This window comes from Zalophus californianus, chromosome 9, assembly GCF_009762305.2.
Source record: "Zalophus californianus isolate mZalCal1 chromosome 9, mZalCal1.pri.v2, whole genome shotgun sequence".
Lineage (NCBI taxonomy): Eukaryota > Metazoa > Chordata > Mammalia > Carnivora > Otariidae > Zalophus > Zalophus californianus.
The window spans coordinates 5,097,732-5,117,277 of record NC_045603.1 but is presented as its reverse complement, the minus strand read 5'-3'; the positions used below and the strand labels follow the sequence as shown (position 1 = coordinate 5,117,277).

At 45.8% G+C, this 19,546-nt stretch overlaps 1 protein-coding gene across 2 annotated transcripts; it reads right to left on the bottom strand.

Moving 5' to 3' along the window:
- Window positions 1–502: 502 nt before the first annotated feature.
- On the bottom strand, window positions 503–6,257 carry RTL6 (retrotransposon Gag like 6). 2 transcript variants are annotated; one of them, XM_027593416.2, is made up of 2 exons: window positions 6,001–6,257; window positions 503–5,854 (listed from the first exon to the last, which is right to left on the bottom strand). In XM_027593416.2, the coding sequence occupies exon 2, from the start codon at window positions 5,538–5,540 to the stop codon at window positions 4,821–4,823; it is 720 nt and encodes a 239-aa protein (XP_027449217.1). In that variant the 5' UTR covers window positions 5,541–5,854; window positions 6,001–6,257; the 3' UTR covers window positions 503–4,820. The 2 variants fall into 2 exon arrangements, with proteins under 2 accessions (XP_027449217.1, XP_027449216.1); XM_027593415.2 differs by having other exon boundaries at window positions 6,070–6,257.
- Window positions 6,258–19,546: the final 13,289 nt, after the last annotated feature.

The following is a 19,546-nucleotide window of genomic DNA, read 5'->3' as shown; positions in this document are numbered from 1 at the left end:
TTTTTGTGTTGGGAAACAGAGAGTTTTCATTAAAATATGCTATTTATGTTGTCAGGTAATGAGTTTATTTTCAAAATAATATTTCCACACATTCTCCATTTTAATATGGTAAATGTTGGTAAGTAAAATCTACATAAGCAAAAGCTCTCGGGGGTCCCTAAGTGATTTTTAACGGCGCAAAGGTATTCTGAGACTCAAAGGCTAGGGAACTGCTCTCCGTCCCCACACATGTGGGCTGGGCCTTGTTTTACTCATCCACAAACCCCCAGCACCCAGCCCATCCATCCATGCAACAAGCTGGCAAAGGTTTAGAGTGCCCACCACATGTGGTTACAGGTACAGCCGTGAGCTAAAGGGACAAAACGTATGTGCCTGTGTCGTGTTGTCGTGTTAAGAGTCCAGTGGGCACCGTGCCCAACGAGAGAGTGGACTGGCTGTGTAAGAAGTCAAAATGTCAGTAAAACACACACAAAAGTAAAGCCGGACACACGTGCAGCAAATATGACACACAACAGGTTAATACCTTTAATATATAACGAGCTCATACAAATTTATCAGACCCCAGTAGATAAGAGCAAAGGACACTGACGATCCACAAAAGAGGAAATACAACTGCTTAACATGGAAAGATGTTCAACTTTGCTAGAAAGCAAAGAAATGCAAACTGAAACACAATGCTGTTTCATTATCAGATCAGCAAGTATTTAGCCAGAGGATAATCCTCCGAGCTGGCGAGATGGTACAACGGGCACATACATCCTTGCTGGTGGCAGTGTTAATGGATACAAACATTGCTGGGAACCGTTCTGTCAATATGTAATAAGGGGCTCAAAGGTTTTCATATTAATTCAATAACTCCACCTCTGAGAATCTATCCTAAGGAAATTAACTTGACATTGGGGAAAAGCGTTATGCACGAAGAAATTCTTCCGTTTCTGGCGGTGAGAAATTAGTAACGAATGGCATGGGTGATCGACCATGGGCACTACTGTCCATCTACGTGATGGAGGACACAGCCATTTCAAACTAAAATTAGTAATAACGTGTAACGGGGAAGTTCCCTCATGGAAGTGAAAACACCCACACAATATTGTATCCTTACAGAAGGCAGAACCACCACTACGTCCCAACAAAAAGAAGAAAAACCATGATGGATGGGGGAGGGGGGGCGCACCTGGCAGGAGAGCCACCAACACGTTAACACTTCACTCTTCTCGCTTTCTACCTTATTTTGTAAAATTTCTACAAGGTGTGGGCTTGCTCTGATTATGAAAAGACCTGGTGCGTTGTTACTTGCTCGTGGAGTTAGTGACACTGCAGTGAGGAGCCAGGGTCCCTCCCACCTCCTCCACTGCGTCTGCGCTGCACCAACTGCCACCACCCCCCAGGTTAGGACCCCAAGAGACGCCATGGGGTCGTCAGCTCTCTCCACACAGTGGACCTGTCCTACACCCAAATCCTCTCCCGACGCCGGCAAGCTACCGCTGTTGGTCCAACAAGGTGCTCTGCACTTCCTTCTGAAGAGTCCGGTCTTGACCTCAGCTCTAAGCCCCCCGTCTAACATGCCCCGGGCACTGGGGTCTAACATGCCCCAGGCACTGGGGATCTTAGTTTTTCTCCAAGGATCTCGGTCTCCTCCTCCTCCTCCTCCCACCGAAACTCCACTGCTGGCGGTGGCCCACGGGAATGTCCTTTTATACAACGATAGGGCTTGCCCCCTTAAGGCAGCCTAAGTACGTGCCCAACTCTCCCTCACACTTCTCTCCTATGGGCCGAACGGCCAGGACCGCGGTGACCCAGCAAGTGGCCTGTCACACTTGAAGGCAGGGACCCACACACCGGGAAAAGTCCTACCAGCACCTTCTTGGGGGGCTGTGCACCCCTGTCATTACTTACTCATCATATACTTACCTGGGACCCACGAACCAGGTCTTTGCTTTTTCCTAGAAGTCAGCGAAATGCTTTAGGACATTAAAGTAATCCCAAGGTCACACTATACATTCAGCCAGGAAGTCACCCCTTATTCTAAATTCCATCTCAAATGATGCCCTGTTATGCCAGGAGGCTTACTTACCAGATGGGGTATCAGGTAGACCAGAAAAACCACAATATATTTCAAATAATGTCAACACCATGAAAAACATAAAACTTTCCCTCACGTGCACTGTTTAACACTACTAACTGCCTGTCCCTTTTACAAATCAATACCTGTTCTCTTAAATTGAGAGAAACCACAACCCCGAAGTCTGTACAAAGCCGCTCCCCTCCCCCACTTCCTTCTTCAGCTTGACCCTCCCCGACCCGCGGTCTGGCTCTGGGCTGCATGGAGCGCGGGTCTCCTCCTCTTCCACTGGGAACTCGGGTGTCTTTCCCCTGGAGCCACAGGGGGGCTCCCAATGTGGGGCCTCGTCTGAGTCCGATGCGGGGCAACCCCCTGAGCCTCTCGTCTACTCACTTCCAAGACCGCCGGAAGCGGTCAAGGTCACAGATGTGCAACAGCACCAGTCCCAAGCCCAGGAACAGAAGCACCAGCGGCTGAAACACAACTCACCGAACCAAAGGGGGCTGGAGGCTGGAGCCTGGGGCGGCAGCCTGGACGGGCCGGGTCACGGGGGGACAGGCAGCACGGCCAGCCCGGCCCTCCGCAGCTCAGGCCCTGCTGCACACAGCGCACAACTCCAAGGCTGCGCGCAACGCAAGCACAGTAGGACTTCTACGTGCCACGTGGGCGGGCCCAGGGGTCGGCGAGATGGCACGGTTCCCGCCCTGCTTCCATGGGGGGGTCTCCTGCCCTCGCCAGGCTGGGCCACGTGGAAACATTCAGGGTGCCACCTACGCCCGGCGGGCCTCCTGTCCCCCAGGTGCCTGCACCCCTTCATCCGTGGGCACCTCCACCCAGCAGGCAGACAGTAGAGCACTGAGCACAGAGAAAGTGATCTGTACATCCCCCACTAGAGGTCCCACCCCCCAGAATGGTGGCCCCACTGTGTCCCCCCCCATTCATGCTTAATGAGCACCATGGTCCCACCTGAGCAGCCTTGGCTGGAATCCAGGGGGGCCTGAAGCCTGTATTCAGGCAGTTCTTCAGCAGGGCGATTGGGCTAACAGAGTTTACAATGAGTGGGTGGCAGTGGTCCACGAACCCCAGCGGCCACTGAATATCCTTGACCTTGCAAGGCAGTGGTCACTTCAAGAACGCAGTCCCTGTCCCCAGCATCATCAAAACTCTTAGGAACAAAGGCTGGACCCTAGGACCCAACCTCTGGGTATCCCAAGACACTGGTCTCCGGGTGGGTGCAGAGGCTATCCTTCTGCAGTCAGGCCAGGACCATTCGGACGGGGCAGGTGGACCCAGGGTAAGACACCTCATCTTCCCCATGGTCCAGGTGGTCATGTAAATGCGGTCCGTTTGGCATTAAATATGGCGAGATCATCATGGTCCAAAGGGCTTGACCAAGTCTCATTTAGAAAGTGATTTCTGGGTGTCCCCTGTGAGGAGCCCAAAGGCCACCCACCATCGGAGGTGTAGCTTTGTCCCTCGGAATTCAGACCCAAGTGTCAGTTTTGTCCCGTCCCCACATTAAGACCAAGGTAGACTGCAGCTCTTTCCCTTTACAAATGCCACAAAGGCCCGGGTGGGGCCTTCCTTAAGTGCTTACTGATGCATCCCAGAGGATCTGGGTCTCCGGCTAGGAGTCCCTGTTTTCTTAGACAAAGGCTAGACACCCAATGGGACAGCCCAGGCATGGGGAGGACATGCTCCACGCCGCTTTGGAGACCTAGAGGTGGTGCGGGTGGCCGAGGGGGCCGAGGTGAAGGCCACATGTCACCTGAATGAAGATGGGAACAGGTCTCAAGCTAGACAGGCCTACCGCCGAGTGATGAGCGCAGAGAGCAGGGGGTGACTACACACTAGCTGGTGGTGGTGGTGTTTCCCACTGGCGCACCCCCCCCTCCTCAGCCCGCTGTGGGCCTCGGGCAGGGATGTACATGAACGTGCTGCCTGTGTTGGCTCCGTGGAACCGCTCAGTGATCCACAGTCACGATGACCTATGTAGCAGGGAAGTTCCAGATTCCCAGAAGGCCCAGCGCTGTCAGAACATTGGCAACTAAAGCCAAGCATTCCTGCAGGTGCATCCTCTGGGGGCTTCTCCCTTTAGCTGCATTAGTGGTCTTTCCCAGGGGCGACAATGGGACACACTGATTCCGTGTTCATGCGCAGAGCAAAGCCTGCCCACCAGAAATGCTTGCACCACACTCCCAGCAGTGAACACCTGGCCACCGCAGCAAGATCGAGGCCCCCGCCTGCTATCCCGGGGCCTGGCAGGGCTGGTGATCACCTACAGGTGCGAAGCCAAACTCCCCTCCCCCACGTACCCAAAACACACCACCAGCCTGGCCAAAGTGGCTCCCCTCTATCATCAGCAGGGAGTCGCCAGGGGGGCCTGCACAGGGTGGAGTAGGAGCGTCCATGAATCTAGTCAGGCTGGGAGAGATCAGCCCAAATGATCGGCAGCAGGCTGTGGGGTCACTGTGGCCAAGCAGCAGAGCTGTGGTCACCAGGAGAGCTGGGGCGGCAAGCAAGAGAGGGGAAGCATGCACGGTGGGGACAAAGCTATAGCACAGATCACTAGGAAGCAAGGTGGGTGACAGGGCGCCCAAGAGTGATGAAGGAAGATCTCCTTATGGTACAGGTCTGGAGAGGCAGGGACGAATGTCTTCAAACAAGGGTGATGCTGTCCTATGGACATTTCTTCTACGTAGCAAAGGGTGTATGCTGTCTGCGTGGCTGTAGATGCGACCCGGGTGGTGGCCGACTCTTAAAGGTTCCGAGCTCGGCTGGGCAGAGCCGGAGCTGGACTAGTCCCGCTGGAGGCTGGGTGCACCGGGCAAGGCCCCGTGCCTGTCGCAGCCAGCTGGCGGCACAGCATCTGCCGCTCCCGCACGGCCCGATTAGAGGCAGAAGTCTTCCTGATTTGGGCGCGCCGTGCATGCCGGAGTGGAGACTTGTAGGTTCTCCGCAACTCTGCCAGGAATCCCTGATAGTTGTTTCGCAAGGGGCTGTCAGGTTGCATGTGGGGGATCGCCCACTTCTCTGCCTCCCCGGTCAGCCGGGACACAAGGAACGCCACTCGTTCCGCCTCACCCGGGAAGCGGGAGGCCTGGAAGATCATGAACCTGTCCATTTGCATCAAGAACCCTGCCAGCTGCCCGGGGTCTCCAGAAAAGGGCTCGGGCAGAGAGGTTGGAGGCGTGGTCATTGGTCGGGTCCCGTTGGAGGTAATTGCGGAGATGGGCGGGGTGATCTGCAGCGCCCCCGGAATCCGGGCCCTGGTGCGTAACAAGGTCAGCTCTGCCATCACGCTCTCCAGCATGTTGGTGAGATTGGCCTTCTCTGCCCGCAGGGTAGACGCCTCCCGCCTCAGCGCGGAGTTGGTGAGGCGCAGGGAGGTCAGGGTGTCGATGACGTCATCCATTTGGGCATTGGTAGATGCTGCCGAGGCCGGGCTTTCAGCTTTTGATGTCTGGGGTTGGACCATGTTGGCCAGAGGTCAGCCTAAGGCTGAGACGGGTGGGCTGGGAGAAGGGGGTGTGGGTAGCCCAGAACCTGAGCACCTGTGATGCTAAAGTTGGGTAGACCCCGACAGGAATCAGGGAAAGGGCGGGGTTCAACACTCAGAGCGGCTGAGAAGGCCAAACAAGAAGGCAGGGCAGACGGAGCCGAGGGCCGAGCACAGCCGGGGCCAGGCAGGTGGGGCAGGCCCTGGGGGATGCCGATTCCGGAAGCGGCTCTTTTAACGCAGACCTCACTAGGCCAGGGCGGGCTGCACAGGGGGGTGGATTGTTCTGGGCCCTGAAGGAGGAAAAGATGTTTTCAGAAACGTCTGGACTGCGTAGAGAGGGGTGGAAGGGAAGGCCGCGGAGGGGGGGGGGCGGAAAGCGGGTGGGCAGGAGCGCCCGGGCCCGAAGCCCCCTCCCCGCGCGGGGCCCGGCGCCCACCTTGCGCAGAACAAAGGGCGGATGCACCTGCGGCGGCGCGGGGACCCGGGACGGGCGGCGGGCGCGTACCTGGGTCTCCGCGGCTTCTTCCGCGGCTCCGTCTGCCGCGCCGGCCGCGACCAAGATGGCCCGATCGGGGGACGCGGGCGGGCCGATGAGTCACGGCAGCAGCGGCCCGCGGAACTGCTTCCCGGTCAGGTCAGACCGGGGCGGCGGCGGGAGGCGGGCGCGGGCGGCCTCGGGCGGGAGCACGAGCGAGGGCCGGGGCCGGGGTCGCAGCGGAGGGAGGGCGGGTCGCGGGCGGCCGGGGTGCGGGCGGGGCGGGCGCGGCGGCAGAGGCGGTGGCGGCGGCGGGCGGGCCTCGCGCGGGCCCCGCTGGTTGCCATGGAGACCGCCCGCTCCCGCGTGCGCGGCGGAGGCCGAAGCCCCGCCCCGGAAATGGCGCACGCAGCCCCGCCTCCCAGGACTACAGCTCCGCGTCTTCCTGCAGCCGCCAATCAGTGATGTTCGGGGTTGCTGTTATTTTATTAGTAGGATAGATGCCTTCCTGTTTTCGTAATTCTTTCTAAGGTTACGAGCGAGGCTCTTTTTGTATATGTTGTAATTATATTTTTTTAATGAAACATGCTTTTCATATTGTAACTTGAATGCAAATTCAATATAATACATACTCATTGTAGCAAATTTTGATGCCACAGAAGTCTTATAAAAACAATTTTGTATCACTCAAAAATCCCTGCACCTGAAGAAAACAAATAGTAATATTCTTGTAGTTCCACCCAGTCATTTTTCTTTGCTATATTCTATTTCAAAATATTAGTTTTTGTACTTTATGAACTATTTTGTAACCTTAATAGCACACTGAATTTTGAGCATTTTCCCTTTAAAGTTATTTCAAAAGCATGATTTTTCAGTTACTGCCTAGAGTTCCACTGAAATCGCATACCATGCCCCTTTTGATGGATCTCTATCTTAGTTCCTTGTGGAAGTTCTATAAACCTTTCTTGTATATAAATCCCAGACTTGCCTCTGCCAAGTTCTCCAGGGTCATAGCCAAAGAGTGAAATTACCAGGCCAAAGAGCACGAAGATCTGGATGCTTTTCCTGCCTGACCCTGTTGAGCTGCTTCTGGGTGGTCAGTTCCAGGTTGGGGCACCACCAGAGAGAGAAGACACCCACCATGCCAGTCCTTCTAGGACACATCTTCAAGGAGGCTGAACCACTTGCAGCCCCTGCATTCCTCACTCAATCCTGGGACAAAGTCAGCTTCTCTCACACCTTTCCCATTTTCACTTGTATAAAATGGGAATTGGAGCATGAGGGTGTCAGTACTTGAAGAGGATAGCCTAGCAGTGCCCACTACTGCGTGTACCCCAGTATGCCAAAGGGTACACTGTTGGTGACCAGCTGAAAATTCTAGGACATAAGGCAAGAGAGGAAAGAAAGGAGATGGTGTTTCTTTAAAATGCCTCCACGAGACCTCGCAAAGGAGATGGGGGCAGGAGCTGCATTCATCTCCACTGAGGTCAATGACTTTAAATGCAGAAATTGGCCTGGACCGCATTACCCCTCCCACTTCCTCCAAACACACACAGGAATCCCCATCTACTCCTGGGAGTCACCCCATCAGCCTCTTTGCCTCAGCCTCAGGGTTGTACCTCACCATATCCCTGAGCGCTGTACACAGGAGGGAAGTGTCCGCTACAATTTCAAGTGTGGTTGACACTGTAAATCCTAAATCCCCAGGTGCATTTAATAGAAGGTACACCCTCATTTCAGAAATGATGAAACATGAATTTGAAGAAATATGTAATTTATTTGGATTTCTCATTATTTCAAATAGGATGTAAATTGGCATCCCATAAAAACAGTGAAATAAAAATTATAAGAACTTTAAAAATAAGAAAAACAGGGGCAGAGTATTTGGCTTCTGATCCAGATAATCGATGGTTCACGCTCTGAGATAGCTCTCTCTGCTACAAACATAGAACAATGATAAACTATACAAACAAAGTATTGAGAGGATCTGGCTGGGCTCAAAAACAAGATGAACTCCACTGTGGTCCAGAAACACAAACTGCTTCGTATTGACAAAGCCGTGGGCTTGCTGGGCCCTAGGTCCTGAGGCATAATGAGGACGTAATGGTCCTGGCAACAGTATCAGGCTTTCTCTTTGAAACCAGGGGACAGAGGGGTCACCTCTATGTCCGAAAGGAGTCTGAAAAATCTGCTTTGACCATTTCATGGGGGCAACAGCTTCTGTGAAGGTGTAGCCCTGGGACAAGGAAGAACACACAGTATCATGAATCTCATGCCCCTGGCTTGACAAATAGACCCTGAGGGCCAGGAAGCATAAAGTACCACCACCCATATAAAACATGTTCTGTATTGCAGACCGGGCATCACGGGAACAGCCCCAAACTGCTAGACTAGGGAGGAAGGGGGCTCCAGAGGATTGAGTACACAGAGAATACAGAGAGAGAGAGAGAGAAAGTGAAAGATAGCCTTTTACCCCAAAATGAACCTAAAACTCAAAACTAAAGCCCATGAAGACATCTAATGCTAAGAATAATATCCACTAAAATTAATAATCATAATATAAATTAACTCCAGATGAAATTAAAATAATAGAACAGTCTAGAGGGGAAAAAAAGACTTTAAAGGAAGCATATTTAGGATCCTCAATGAGAATAATGAAGGAAAAACATTTGTAAAAAGAACAGACATGGCGGGTGGGATCAGAAGGCAAAAATGTAACAAGATGAAGGGGCTATGGAAAAGTATCTTCTAAAAAGCAATAAAGTCAACTTCCATTTCCAGGAAGATGGAGTTGGTGCACTCCACCCTATTCTTTCAGCAAAGCACAAGAGAAAAGAACTGAAAAAGGCAAAAAGAGAGACTTTAAAAAGTGGAGAGAGAAAGGCAGATTGGCTAGGTTGTTCAGGACCCAAGGACTGACACAGCAGTGAGTTCCTTGAGTATTCTTTTGTGTCATACATCTCAGAGCTGGAGAAGTTGGCAACCTGGATGTGCCCATGGGTATATACAGAAATCTCCCCTCAGAGGCCTGCTCTCTCAAGCCAAAGAACCAGGAAAGGTACAGCCTAAGAAGACAGAAAACTTTTAGACAATACTCAAATTCTCAAAAGTCAAAGGCAAAGAGAGAATCTTGAAAGCAGCAAAAAGAGAAGCAGGTGATTATGTATAAAGTGTCATCGATAAAATGAACATCTGGTTTCTCATCAGAAACCATGGAAGCCAGAAGGCAGTGGGAGGATAGATTCAAAACACTGAAAGAAAAGACTGTCAACCAAGAATTCTATAGTCAGCAAAAGCAGCTTTCAAAAATGAAGGAAAAATTAGGACACTCTCAAGTAAACAGAACTGGAGACCATTCATCACCAGCCGTCCTGCTCTATGAAAAATAATAAAGAGAGGTCTCAAGAAATTTGTAAAAGAAATAAGGAAATTAAAAGTGGTACACTAGAAAATACTTCACGTGAAAGAAGGCAGTGGTGAAGGAATAGAGAAACAAACAAAAAAATAGAACATATGGAAAACAAAACAGCAGATGTAAATCCTACCTTATCAACAATATGTTGAACATAAATGAATTTGAATGAAAGAGAAATGGATTGGCTATACTAATATCAAACAAAAGAGACTGTAAGTAAAAAAAAATGTTACTAGACAAAAAGGACACTTGGTAATTATAAGAAAATCAATCTACCAATACAACAAATATGAACACATACACATCCAACAACAGAGTCTTCCACTTCAAACCTTATCTACAAATATATAGCAATCAAGAATGGGGGGCACCTTGGTGGCTGGCGGTGCCTGGGTGGCTCAGCCAGTTAAATGTCTGGCTTTGGCTCCAGTCATAATCTCAGGGTCATAGGATTGAGCCCCACATTGGGCTCCCTGCTCAGTGGGGAGTCTGCTTCTCCCTCTGCCCCTCTCCCTGCTCGTTCTCTCTCTCAAATAAAGAAATAAGATCTTAAAAAGAAGAAGAAGAAGAAGAAGAATGTATAGTTTGGTCCAGTAGAATAGAATTTAAAGTCCAGATATAAACCCTAACGTTTAGAGTCCATTCACTTTCAAAAAGAGGACCAGGACAATTTAGTGACCAAAGAATAATCTTTCCTAAAAAAACTAGCTATCCATAGCAAAGAATTAAGTCAGACTCCCTACCTCACACCCTATGCAAAAATTAACTCAAAATGGATCAAAGACCTAAATGTAAGAGTTAAAAATGTGAAAGTCCTAGAGGAAAACCTATCAGTAAATCTTTGTAATCTTGGGTTGTGCAATGGTAGCTTAGATATGACACCAAAGTCCAAGTGACAACAGAAAAAATTGATAAACTGGATTTTACCAAAATTAAAAATTTTTGTGTTTCAAAACACGCTATCAAGAAAGTGAAAAGATAACCCACAGAATGAGAGAAAATATTTGCGAATGATATATCTCGTATGGGTCTAATATCTGGAATATATAAAGAACTCATAACTCAATGATGAAAAGACAACCCAATTTCTCGAATGAGCAAAATATTTGAACAGACATTTCTTCAAAGAAGATATACAAATGGCCCATAAAGAAATGAAAAGATGTCAAACATCATTAGTCTTTGGGGAAATGCAACTCAGAACCACAACGAGCTATCACTGTATAACCCCCTTGTATTGCTATCATTTAAAAGATAGACAGGTGATTAACATAACAATAAAAAATTAAAAAATGATAGACAATAACAAATCCTTGTGAAATATGGAAAAATTAGAACCCTCATCCGCTGCCGGTGGGAATGTAAAATGGTGCATTTTGGCATTTCCTCCAAAAGTTAAATATAGAATTCCCACATCACCCAGAAATCCCATTCCTAGGCATATGCCCAAGATAATTGAAAACATGTGTCTACACTTGAAACACTTGAAAATGAATGTTTGTAGAAGCATTATTCATAGTATTTTTAAAAATGTAACCAACCCACATGTCCACCGATGGATGAATGGATAAACATGCAGTATCATCGTACAACAGAATATCGACTGGCCATAAAAAGGAAAGAAATATATATGATCTGTGCCACAACGTGGGTGAACCTTGAAAGCGTTACCCTGAGTGAAAGAAGTTAGATACAAGGACCATATGTGTATGATTTTATTTATATGTGGTGTCCACAACAGGCAAATCCATGGAGACAAAGTAGAGTCGTGGTTGTCAGGGTCTGGCGAGAGGAAGGGAATGGGGAGTGACTGCTGATGGGAACACGGTTCCTATTTGGGGTGATGAAAATGTTCTGGAGTTAGTGTTGAAGGTTGTGCAACGTTGTAAATATACTAAAGCCCACTAAACTCGGTTCTTTTTTAAAGATAATTTTGTAATATATGAATTATATCTCCAAAAAATCAGTTGCTATTCATGATCAAACTCACAGAAAAAATGAGCACAGAGGGGCACTTTCTCAACTTGGTAGGGAGCATCTACAAAAACCCTATCACTGACTTTACGCTTAATGGATGAAGACTGAATGCTTACCCCTCAAGATTGAGAGAGCAAGGCAGAGATGTCCTCTCTCACCACTTTTATTCAACATTGTGCTGGAAGTTCTGGCCAGAGTAATGAGGCAAAAAAAGGAAGTAAAATACATGCAGACTGAAAAGGAAGAAATCAAACTGTCACTATTTGCCGTTGGTGTTTACATAGAAAACCCTAAGGCATTTGTCAAGAACAACAGCTACTTCCTGGAACTAACAAGTGGGCTCAGCAAGTTCACAAGATATACAAGATGAATGTACACAAATCAATTTTATTTGTATACACTACCAGTGAGCACATGGAACAGCAACATTAAAAATATAATGCCATGTACAATCACTCAAAAAATACTCAGATGTAAATCTAACAAAATATGCACAGGATTTGTATGCAGAAACGAGCAAAACACCAATGAAAAAAATTCTTAAAAATTTAACTAGAGAAAGAGGCACACTGTGACATAGTTTGGAAGAATCCACATAGTAAAGATGTTGATTCTCCCCCCATTGATGTACAGGTTTAATGCAGTGTCTATCAAAGCCCAAGCAAGATTTTTTTGTAGATCTGGGGAAGATTGTTCTAAAATGTATATGAAAAGGCAAAGGGATGAGAATAGCTAAAATCATTTTGAAAAAGAATAATAAAGTGGGAGGAATCATCTACCCAATTTCAAGAATCATCGTATAGCCACAGACTATGTTATATCGGTGGAGGGATAGCCACATAGATTGACAGAACAGAGCAGAGAACCCAGAAGCAGACCCATACAAATATGCCCGGCTGATTTTTGACAAGCACACAAAAGCAATCCAATGAAGGAAATATAGCCTTTTCAGCAAATGGTGATGGAATGATTGAACATTCATAAGTGTATTTTTTTAAAAAAGAACTTCAATCTAAGCCTCTCATCTGCTACAAAGATGATCAAAAGCGGATCACAGAGACTTAAATCTAAAACATAAAATGATAAAACTTGAAACATATATATGATAAAATCTTTGCAATGTGGGGCTAAGCAAATAATTTTTAGATGTGACACCAGAAGCATGATCCATACAAGGAAAAGTTGATAAGTTGGACTCCATCACAATTTAAAACTTGTTCCCTGTGAAGGACCCTGTTAAGAAGAGGAAAATACAAGGTGGAGATGGGAGAAAATATTTGCGAACCACATATTCTACAAAGGACTAGTATATATAACATGCAAAGAACTCTCAAAACTGAACCGTAAAACAGCAAAAAATCCAATTATAAAATGGGCTGAAGACATGAAGAGATATTTTACCCAAGAGGATATGCAGCTGGCAAATAAACACATGAAAAAATGTCTACCACCATCAGCCATTAGGGAGATTAAAATTAAAACCATAACGAGGTATCGTTGCACACATGTTAGAATGGCTAATATAAAAAACAGTGACAACACCAAAAGCCAGTGAAGATGCAGAGAAACGGAAAGCATTGCTGATGGGAATATAAAATGGTACAGCCATTCTGGAAAAGTTTGACAATTAAAAAAAGAAAGCTAAGTGTGCAACTGCTATACAACCCAGCGATTGCCCTCTGGGCATTTATCCCAGAGAACTGAAAACGTCAGGAGGCATTAGGGTGGAAGGGAAGTGGGTGTGGCTATAAAGGACCACAAGAGCATCTTCTGTGTCTTGTCTCTATCAATGTCAATATCCTGGTTGTGATGTGGCCTTATGATTTTGCAAGATGCCACCATTGGGGGAAACTGAGTAAAGGGTACACTAGGTCTGTCTGTATCATTTCTTAAAACTGCATGTGAAGTGTGCTTTGGTGGGAAGGACATCACTGAGAGTTGAGTTAGAAAGACCTTTTTGACACCTTCAAGTGGGACGTCAGGCTGGCTCTGGATGTGATTCTGGAGTTCTGGGGGCAGGTCCATTGAAAAGTCAGTAGGAGATCAATGGTATCCAGAGCTAGGAAGAGAGCGTAAACAGAAATGAGAAGAAGGTCAGGAATTGTGCAGTCCACAGTTTAGTAGTCTAGGAAAGTGGGGGGAGCCTGCTGAAGAGTGGCCCAAGGGTGGGAGGAAACTCAGAAGCCAAGAATTGGCTTCAGGGAGGAGGAGAGGCGGCCAGCCATGTCGAAGTCTTTGCATGGGTAGGGTCACCATACAGACTGGGATACTTCTGAGAACAAAACACGTTGCTGAGCATAATTAAATCAACGCATTTTCTGAAACATTATGTATAGTCCAATAAAGTAGTTTGTTGTACTGGTGGACCTATAACTACGGCCATGTTGCTGATACTTCCTAAAGCACTCTTTTTTTCTTCAATGTGGTCTTACTCTTCTTCATTTTGTCATGAAATCACTTGCAGTCTTACTCAAAGTTGCATTCTGTGGTTGTAAATTTAAATCTGCTGACATCTTCAATTAACTCTTCTTTGCAGACCATATAATTAAGAAACTCCTGTTCCTACAGGTACTAAAGTACCAGGTAAGCTCAGAAAAACTCTAATAAGTGGAGAACATTCTCAAGTCTATTCTTTATTGAAATATATAAATATTCCAGCTCAGCTATCTCCATAGGTTCAGTCATTTTGACTCCATTCAGGGCACCGTCCTGCAACAAATATTTTTATAAGCCAAAACTTGTCCCCCTCAACATTTGTTTGCTATTTTTTTAAATGTTTTTATCAAATTTAGATGCTGCAAAATTGTAGACCTTCTTGATTTCCTTCCATTCCACTACAGAATGTAAATTTATCCAATTAAAATTAGGAATCTCATCTAGATTCTTCCCACATGTTGAGATATTCCAAGAACAATTATGGAATTTGAAAATCAGACCTCGTACACCCCTGGAGCTCTCAGCATTTAATTTTTTCCAGCTCCACCCTTGCTTTTGTAGGGATGAATTTCAATGTTTCCCTATCGGCAAGGATTGTTTCTGATAATTAACAATTCGCTAAAGTTTCAAAGCTCAAAATTCTTGGCACCCATTTAATGGATACTTTGATGAAAGCTTTCCAACAGATTTTGAGCTGAATGCAACTAAACTTTAGAGGACTCATTTACAAAAAGTTCAATCCCACTCTGGGGTATTGGGTTGCTATGTAAAGTAGGTCTTAGAGGACTCCCAACATTTCAAGGGTCTGATTAATGACAACAGCAAAGACAGGACGGACACACTGGGAGCCTGAAGTCTGGTTTTATATTCAACTCTAACTTTGTCACAAAAATGTTTGCAGCCTAATTGCTCTGCATATATATAAAAAAATATTTGTAAATGTTGACAACTATAGCTCCTACTTTGATTGAGAACATACAACCAATTATTTGGACGCAACTATGAATAATGGGTTTGCTCACTGCAACCAATCCTAAATACATCTGTGTTCCAAAGGTTTTGTAATTTAGTGAAAACATTGCTTTTTCTCAGGACACTGTGGTCAGTTTTGTCTCTTATTAAACTCTTGCTGTTTACCTGGGATTGAGCATGCCTTTTGTCTTCTGCTTGGACCCAGGCTGATATTAATCCCTTTGGAAAACAACTTGGCATGAACTAGGAAAAATGAGACAGACAGAGCTGATGTCTGGCCCCTCAGTCTCATGCACAAGTGCCCTGGGAAACCGGTGTGACCCTGGTCATAGAGGTCCAGGTCTAGCATTTGTTTATCTTAGCAAAGACCTGGAAATAACATAAATGTCCATCAACAGAAGACTAGAAAAACAAAGTGCAATAACGCATAGCAGTAATTCTCAAATTTTATCTTATATCAGAATCACACAGAAGGGTTGACCCCACCCCCAGGATTTCTGATTCATTCCATAGGTCTGGGGTAGACCCAGGAATCTGCATTTCTAACACGGTCTCCGGTGACACTGGTGCTGCTGATCTGGGGACCCCAATTTGAGAGCCACTGCTGCAAAGCAATGACAGTCAATGAGCCACCCCTACAAGGATGGGACTGCCAAACATCATGAGTGAAAGACACAAGAGTACATACTGTAGAATCTCTTTACATAAAGTTCAAAACCAGGGGAAATCACACTTTATTTCTTAAAGGGACATACATAGGCAGTGAATGTGCTAAGAAACGCAAGATAATTGTTGCTGCAAACGTCAGGATAGTGACCCCCTGGGGGTGGGTCAGGGGTCGTCATAAGGAAGAGACACATAGTCTTGTGGACCACAGACAACAGGCTGGTTCTGAGCCTGAGTGGATGTTTCCCTTAGCAGTTATTTAGGAAATTACACACTTGTGTTTTGTGTACCTGTTTGTTTGTGCATTGTATTTCACAAATGCTAAGTTTAAATCAAGATATGAGAACCCTGGGCAGAGAGAGAGAACACTGGAGGAGAGAGATCGGACTGGAGGCAGAGGACATGGGCTTCTCTTGCAATGACTTCTGTCGTAAAAGGGAAGGAGAGTGGGCAGTGGGTGGCAGCGGGGGGGGCAGTGGGGTCAAGAGATGCTTTGTAAGATGGGAGAAGTAACATTATGCTCATCCAGGAGAGCAGCAGAGATGCAGGGTGTGGGCAGGAGGGCAGGCGAGGTGGCAGGAGCTGGTGGCAGACCTCCTCTGACCGCTTCTATTTTCCTGGTGGAATAAGGAGTGTATTTGTTTGCTCAGGCTGTCATAATACAGCACCACAGACTGGCAGCTTGAACAACAAAAAGTTACCATCTCGCAGTCCTGGAGGCTGGAAGCTCAAGATCAAGGTGTCGGCAGGGTTGGTTTCTCCTGAGGCTCACGGATGGCATCTTCTCCCTCTGTCCTCACATGGTCATCCCTCTGCGTGTGTCTGTGTCCTGATCGCCTCTTCTTATAAGGGTGCCACTCACTGAATTTGGGCCACCCATATGAACTCATTTAACCTGAGCCACCTCTTTAAAGACACTGTCTCCAAATACAGGCACATTCTGAGGTCCTGGAGATTGGAATTTCACCACATGAATCTGGGGTGGGGGGCGGGGGGCACGCTTCAGCCCATGTTGGGAGGAATGGGGTGAGTCGGTGAGGAAGACAAGTGGGGGTGGAACCGTGGTCCGGGACAGTCGGAGAATCACAGTCTGAGCAGGTGGGCGTGGCTGCAGGTGGCGGTAAGGGCCTGTCCTGAGCACCTTCTCTTTCCTCCATTTATTTTGTCCTTCTACTGACACCCTTAGTTAGGGGCTTGGTTCGTCCGTTTCCACCTTTCTTCTTGTGGTGTTATGGCAGAGAGAGGGAAGGCAAATACCTCCATTTCATCCACATGGGAAAAAGGATCACAAGACCAGGGGCAGTAAGAAAAGACTCAGTGCCTAGTATTCTCATGACCTCACAGAGGCCCCATGAGCCCTGAGCTGGCCTGCTGGACGTGCCCTGGAGGTACTGACTTTAGGGAGGCATGCTCCCTACCTGCTTCTCCGTCTTCTCGCAGTCAGCCATGTGAAACCAGCATGGGCACAGGGAATACACTCTTGGGCCTTAGGCAACAAGAAGCCCAGGTGAACAGTCTACGCAGGGATTGTCCTGGAATGCCAGCAGCTGGCCTTGGAGATCAAGTGAGGTGTCAGGTTTGTCCTCTGGCAGAAGGGGAGCCCCTGTTCCCAGGAGTATCTGTTGTAGACAACACAAATGTCTAGAGTCATTTACCAGTCAATCTTGCTTGTCCCTCCAGATAAGATAAGCATTTGAGTTTATAGATTTCCCTCTACATACTGCTTCAGGTGCATCCCTCAAGTTTTTATATTTAGTAGTTTGGTCTTCATTCAGTTATTTTCTAAGTTTCATCATGGTTTAATCTTTGACCCATGAATTGTGTGGAAGTATATTCTTTATTTCCAAACCTGGACTTTTCTAGTTACCTAGAGATTATGTATTCAAGCCTAAAAGCATTTTGATCAGACAATGATCCAGTTTGTGGTCCATTTTCACAAACGCCCATGTGTGTTTGAAAAGAATCTGTATTCTACAGTTGTCTAGTGTTGGATTCTACATATGTCCTTTAGGTTACGTTTCATGATTTTGTTGTTCAACCTTCTCTATCTTTCCTAAGGTATTTTCATCTCCTTAATCTAACAGTTGCTAAGAGAGGTGTCTTCAAAGTTCCCAATGTTGATGGATTTAATCTCCTTGTAATTCTGTCCATTTTTGTTTTATGTGTTTTGTTCCTCTATTATTAGATACATACAAAATTTTAATTGTTGCATATTCCCAGTTAATTGAGATGTTTATCATTATGAGTGGCACTTTTAAACATTGGTAAAATATTTTATATTAAAATCAATTGGTCTGGTGTTGATATGGCTATAGATTTCTTTTAGTGAGTGACACTCAAATTTTTCTGTGCCCTATGTCTTTGATGGATCTATTGTTAATAACATGTAGCTAGTTTTTTTTTTAATCCAATATGATGATCTTTATCTTTTACCTATAGAGTTTACAAGATTACTCCATTTATATTTATTTTATTACAGTTCTATTTGGATTAATTTCTGCCAATGTGTCATGTGTTTTCAAGTTGTCCCACCAATCCTGCCTTTTTCTATGCTTCCTTGACTTATTTCAGATTAAGTTCTTTATCCTCTTCCCATTTCCTCCCTGTATTAATTTGGAAGTTACACTGTTTTTTTTTTCTTCCTTCAGTGGTTACCCTAGTCATTGTAAGAAAGAATTCTGAAATTTACCACGATCTGTACTTTGTGAACAACACAGGAACCTTAACCCACCTCAACTCTGATCATTGATCTCCTGATATTATTACTGATGAATAATGTAAACCCATGCAAAATTTTTAAACCCCACAAAATGTTCTTTTCCTGTGTAATTAGTTTTGTTTATATTTACCCCCATATTCACCACTGTCTTTGCTCATCATTCTTTCCTATTCACCTGACCTTCCATTAAAAAGCCTTTCCTTCTGCTTGAATTCTCTCTAGTAAAGGTATACTGGGGCAAATTCTTACAATTTTTTGAATGTTTGAAGATGTCTTTATTTTACCTTCATTCTTAAAAGGCATTTTTGCCAGATAGACAATTAATTTCTTTCTATGTATTGAAGATACTTTCCACTATTTTCAGACTACCACTTTTGCTGGTGAAGGCCAGCCGTCATTCTCATTTTCTCCCTCCCTCCCTCCCTCTCCTGCTCTCCCTTACTCTCCCCTGTCCCTCTCCTTCTCTCTCTCTCTCTCCCTCCCTCCTTCGTTCCCTCCTCTTCTTCCACTTTATCTATGTGTGACTTTCTTGTCTTTATTCTGTTTGGAATTGATTGGGTTTCCTGACTTCAAGGATTGGTGTCTCACATCAGTGTTGGAAATTTGTCAGCAAACACCTCAAATGTTGTTCAGCCACATACAGTCACCACCCCTCTTCCAGAACATAGAGGTTGCTAATCCTTCTCAATCTATGATCTCTATTATCTGTGTCTCTCGACATCTCTTTCCTATTTTTCATCACTTTGTACCACTTCGCGGGGTTCCAGAGAATTTTTCCAGGTATATTTTCCAGTTCATTAACTTTTTCACTTTTTCCCTGCTGTATTTATTTCCATACATTATTCAAAATTCAATTGCCCACAGATTAAAGACCTAAAAGTAAGTAACAAAATTTTAAAACTTTTAGAAGAAAATATAGAAGTATATCATTTTGGCCATAGAGTTAGGAAGAATCCCTTAAATAAGATACTAAAACTCAAGCTACATGGAAGAGATTGATGAATCCAGTTCATTAAAATGTAAGACTTCTGTGCATGCATGCATACACACACACACACACACACACACACACACACACACACACACACACTCAATGTAAAATGAAGACAAGTCAAAGTAAAGATGAGAGCAGATAACTGCATAAGTTATGACTGGCAAAGATTAGTATCCAGAATGTATAGACAGTGCCTACCAATCGTTAATAAAAAGAGAATTATTCAATAGAAACATGAAGAAAGACTGTGAAGAGGAGTTTTTAGAAGAAACCCAACAGACCAGCAAACAGAGAAAAAAAATACAAAAAACATTCAGCCTCACTAGCC

What these genes read in the sequence shown, in the direction of transcription:
- RTL6 (XM_027593416.2), bottom strand. Translation starts at nt 5,540, where the DNA reads ATGGTCCAACCCCAGACATCAAAAGCTGAAAGCCCGGCCTCGGCAGCA.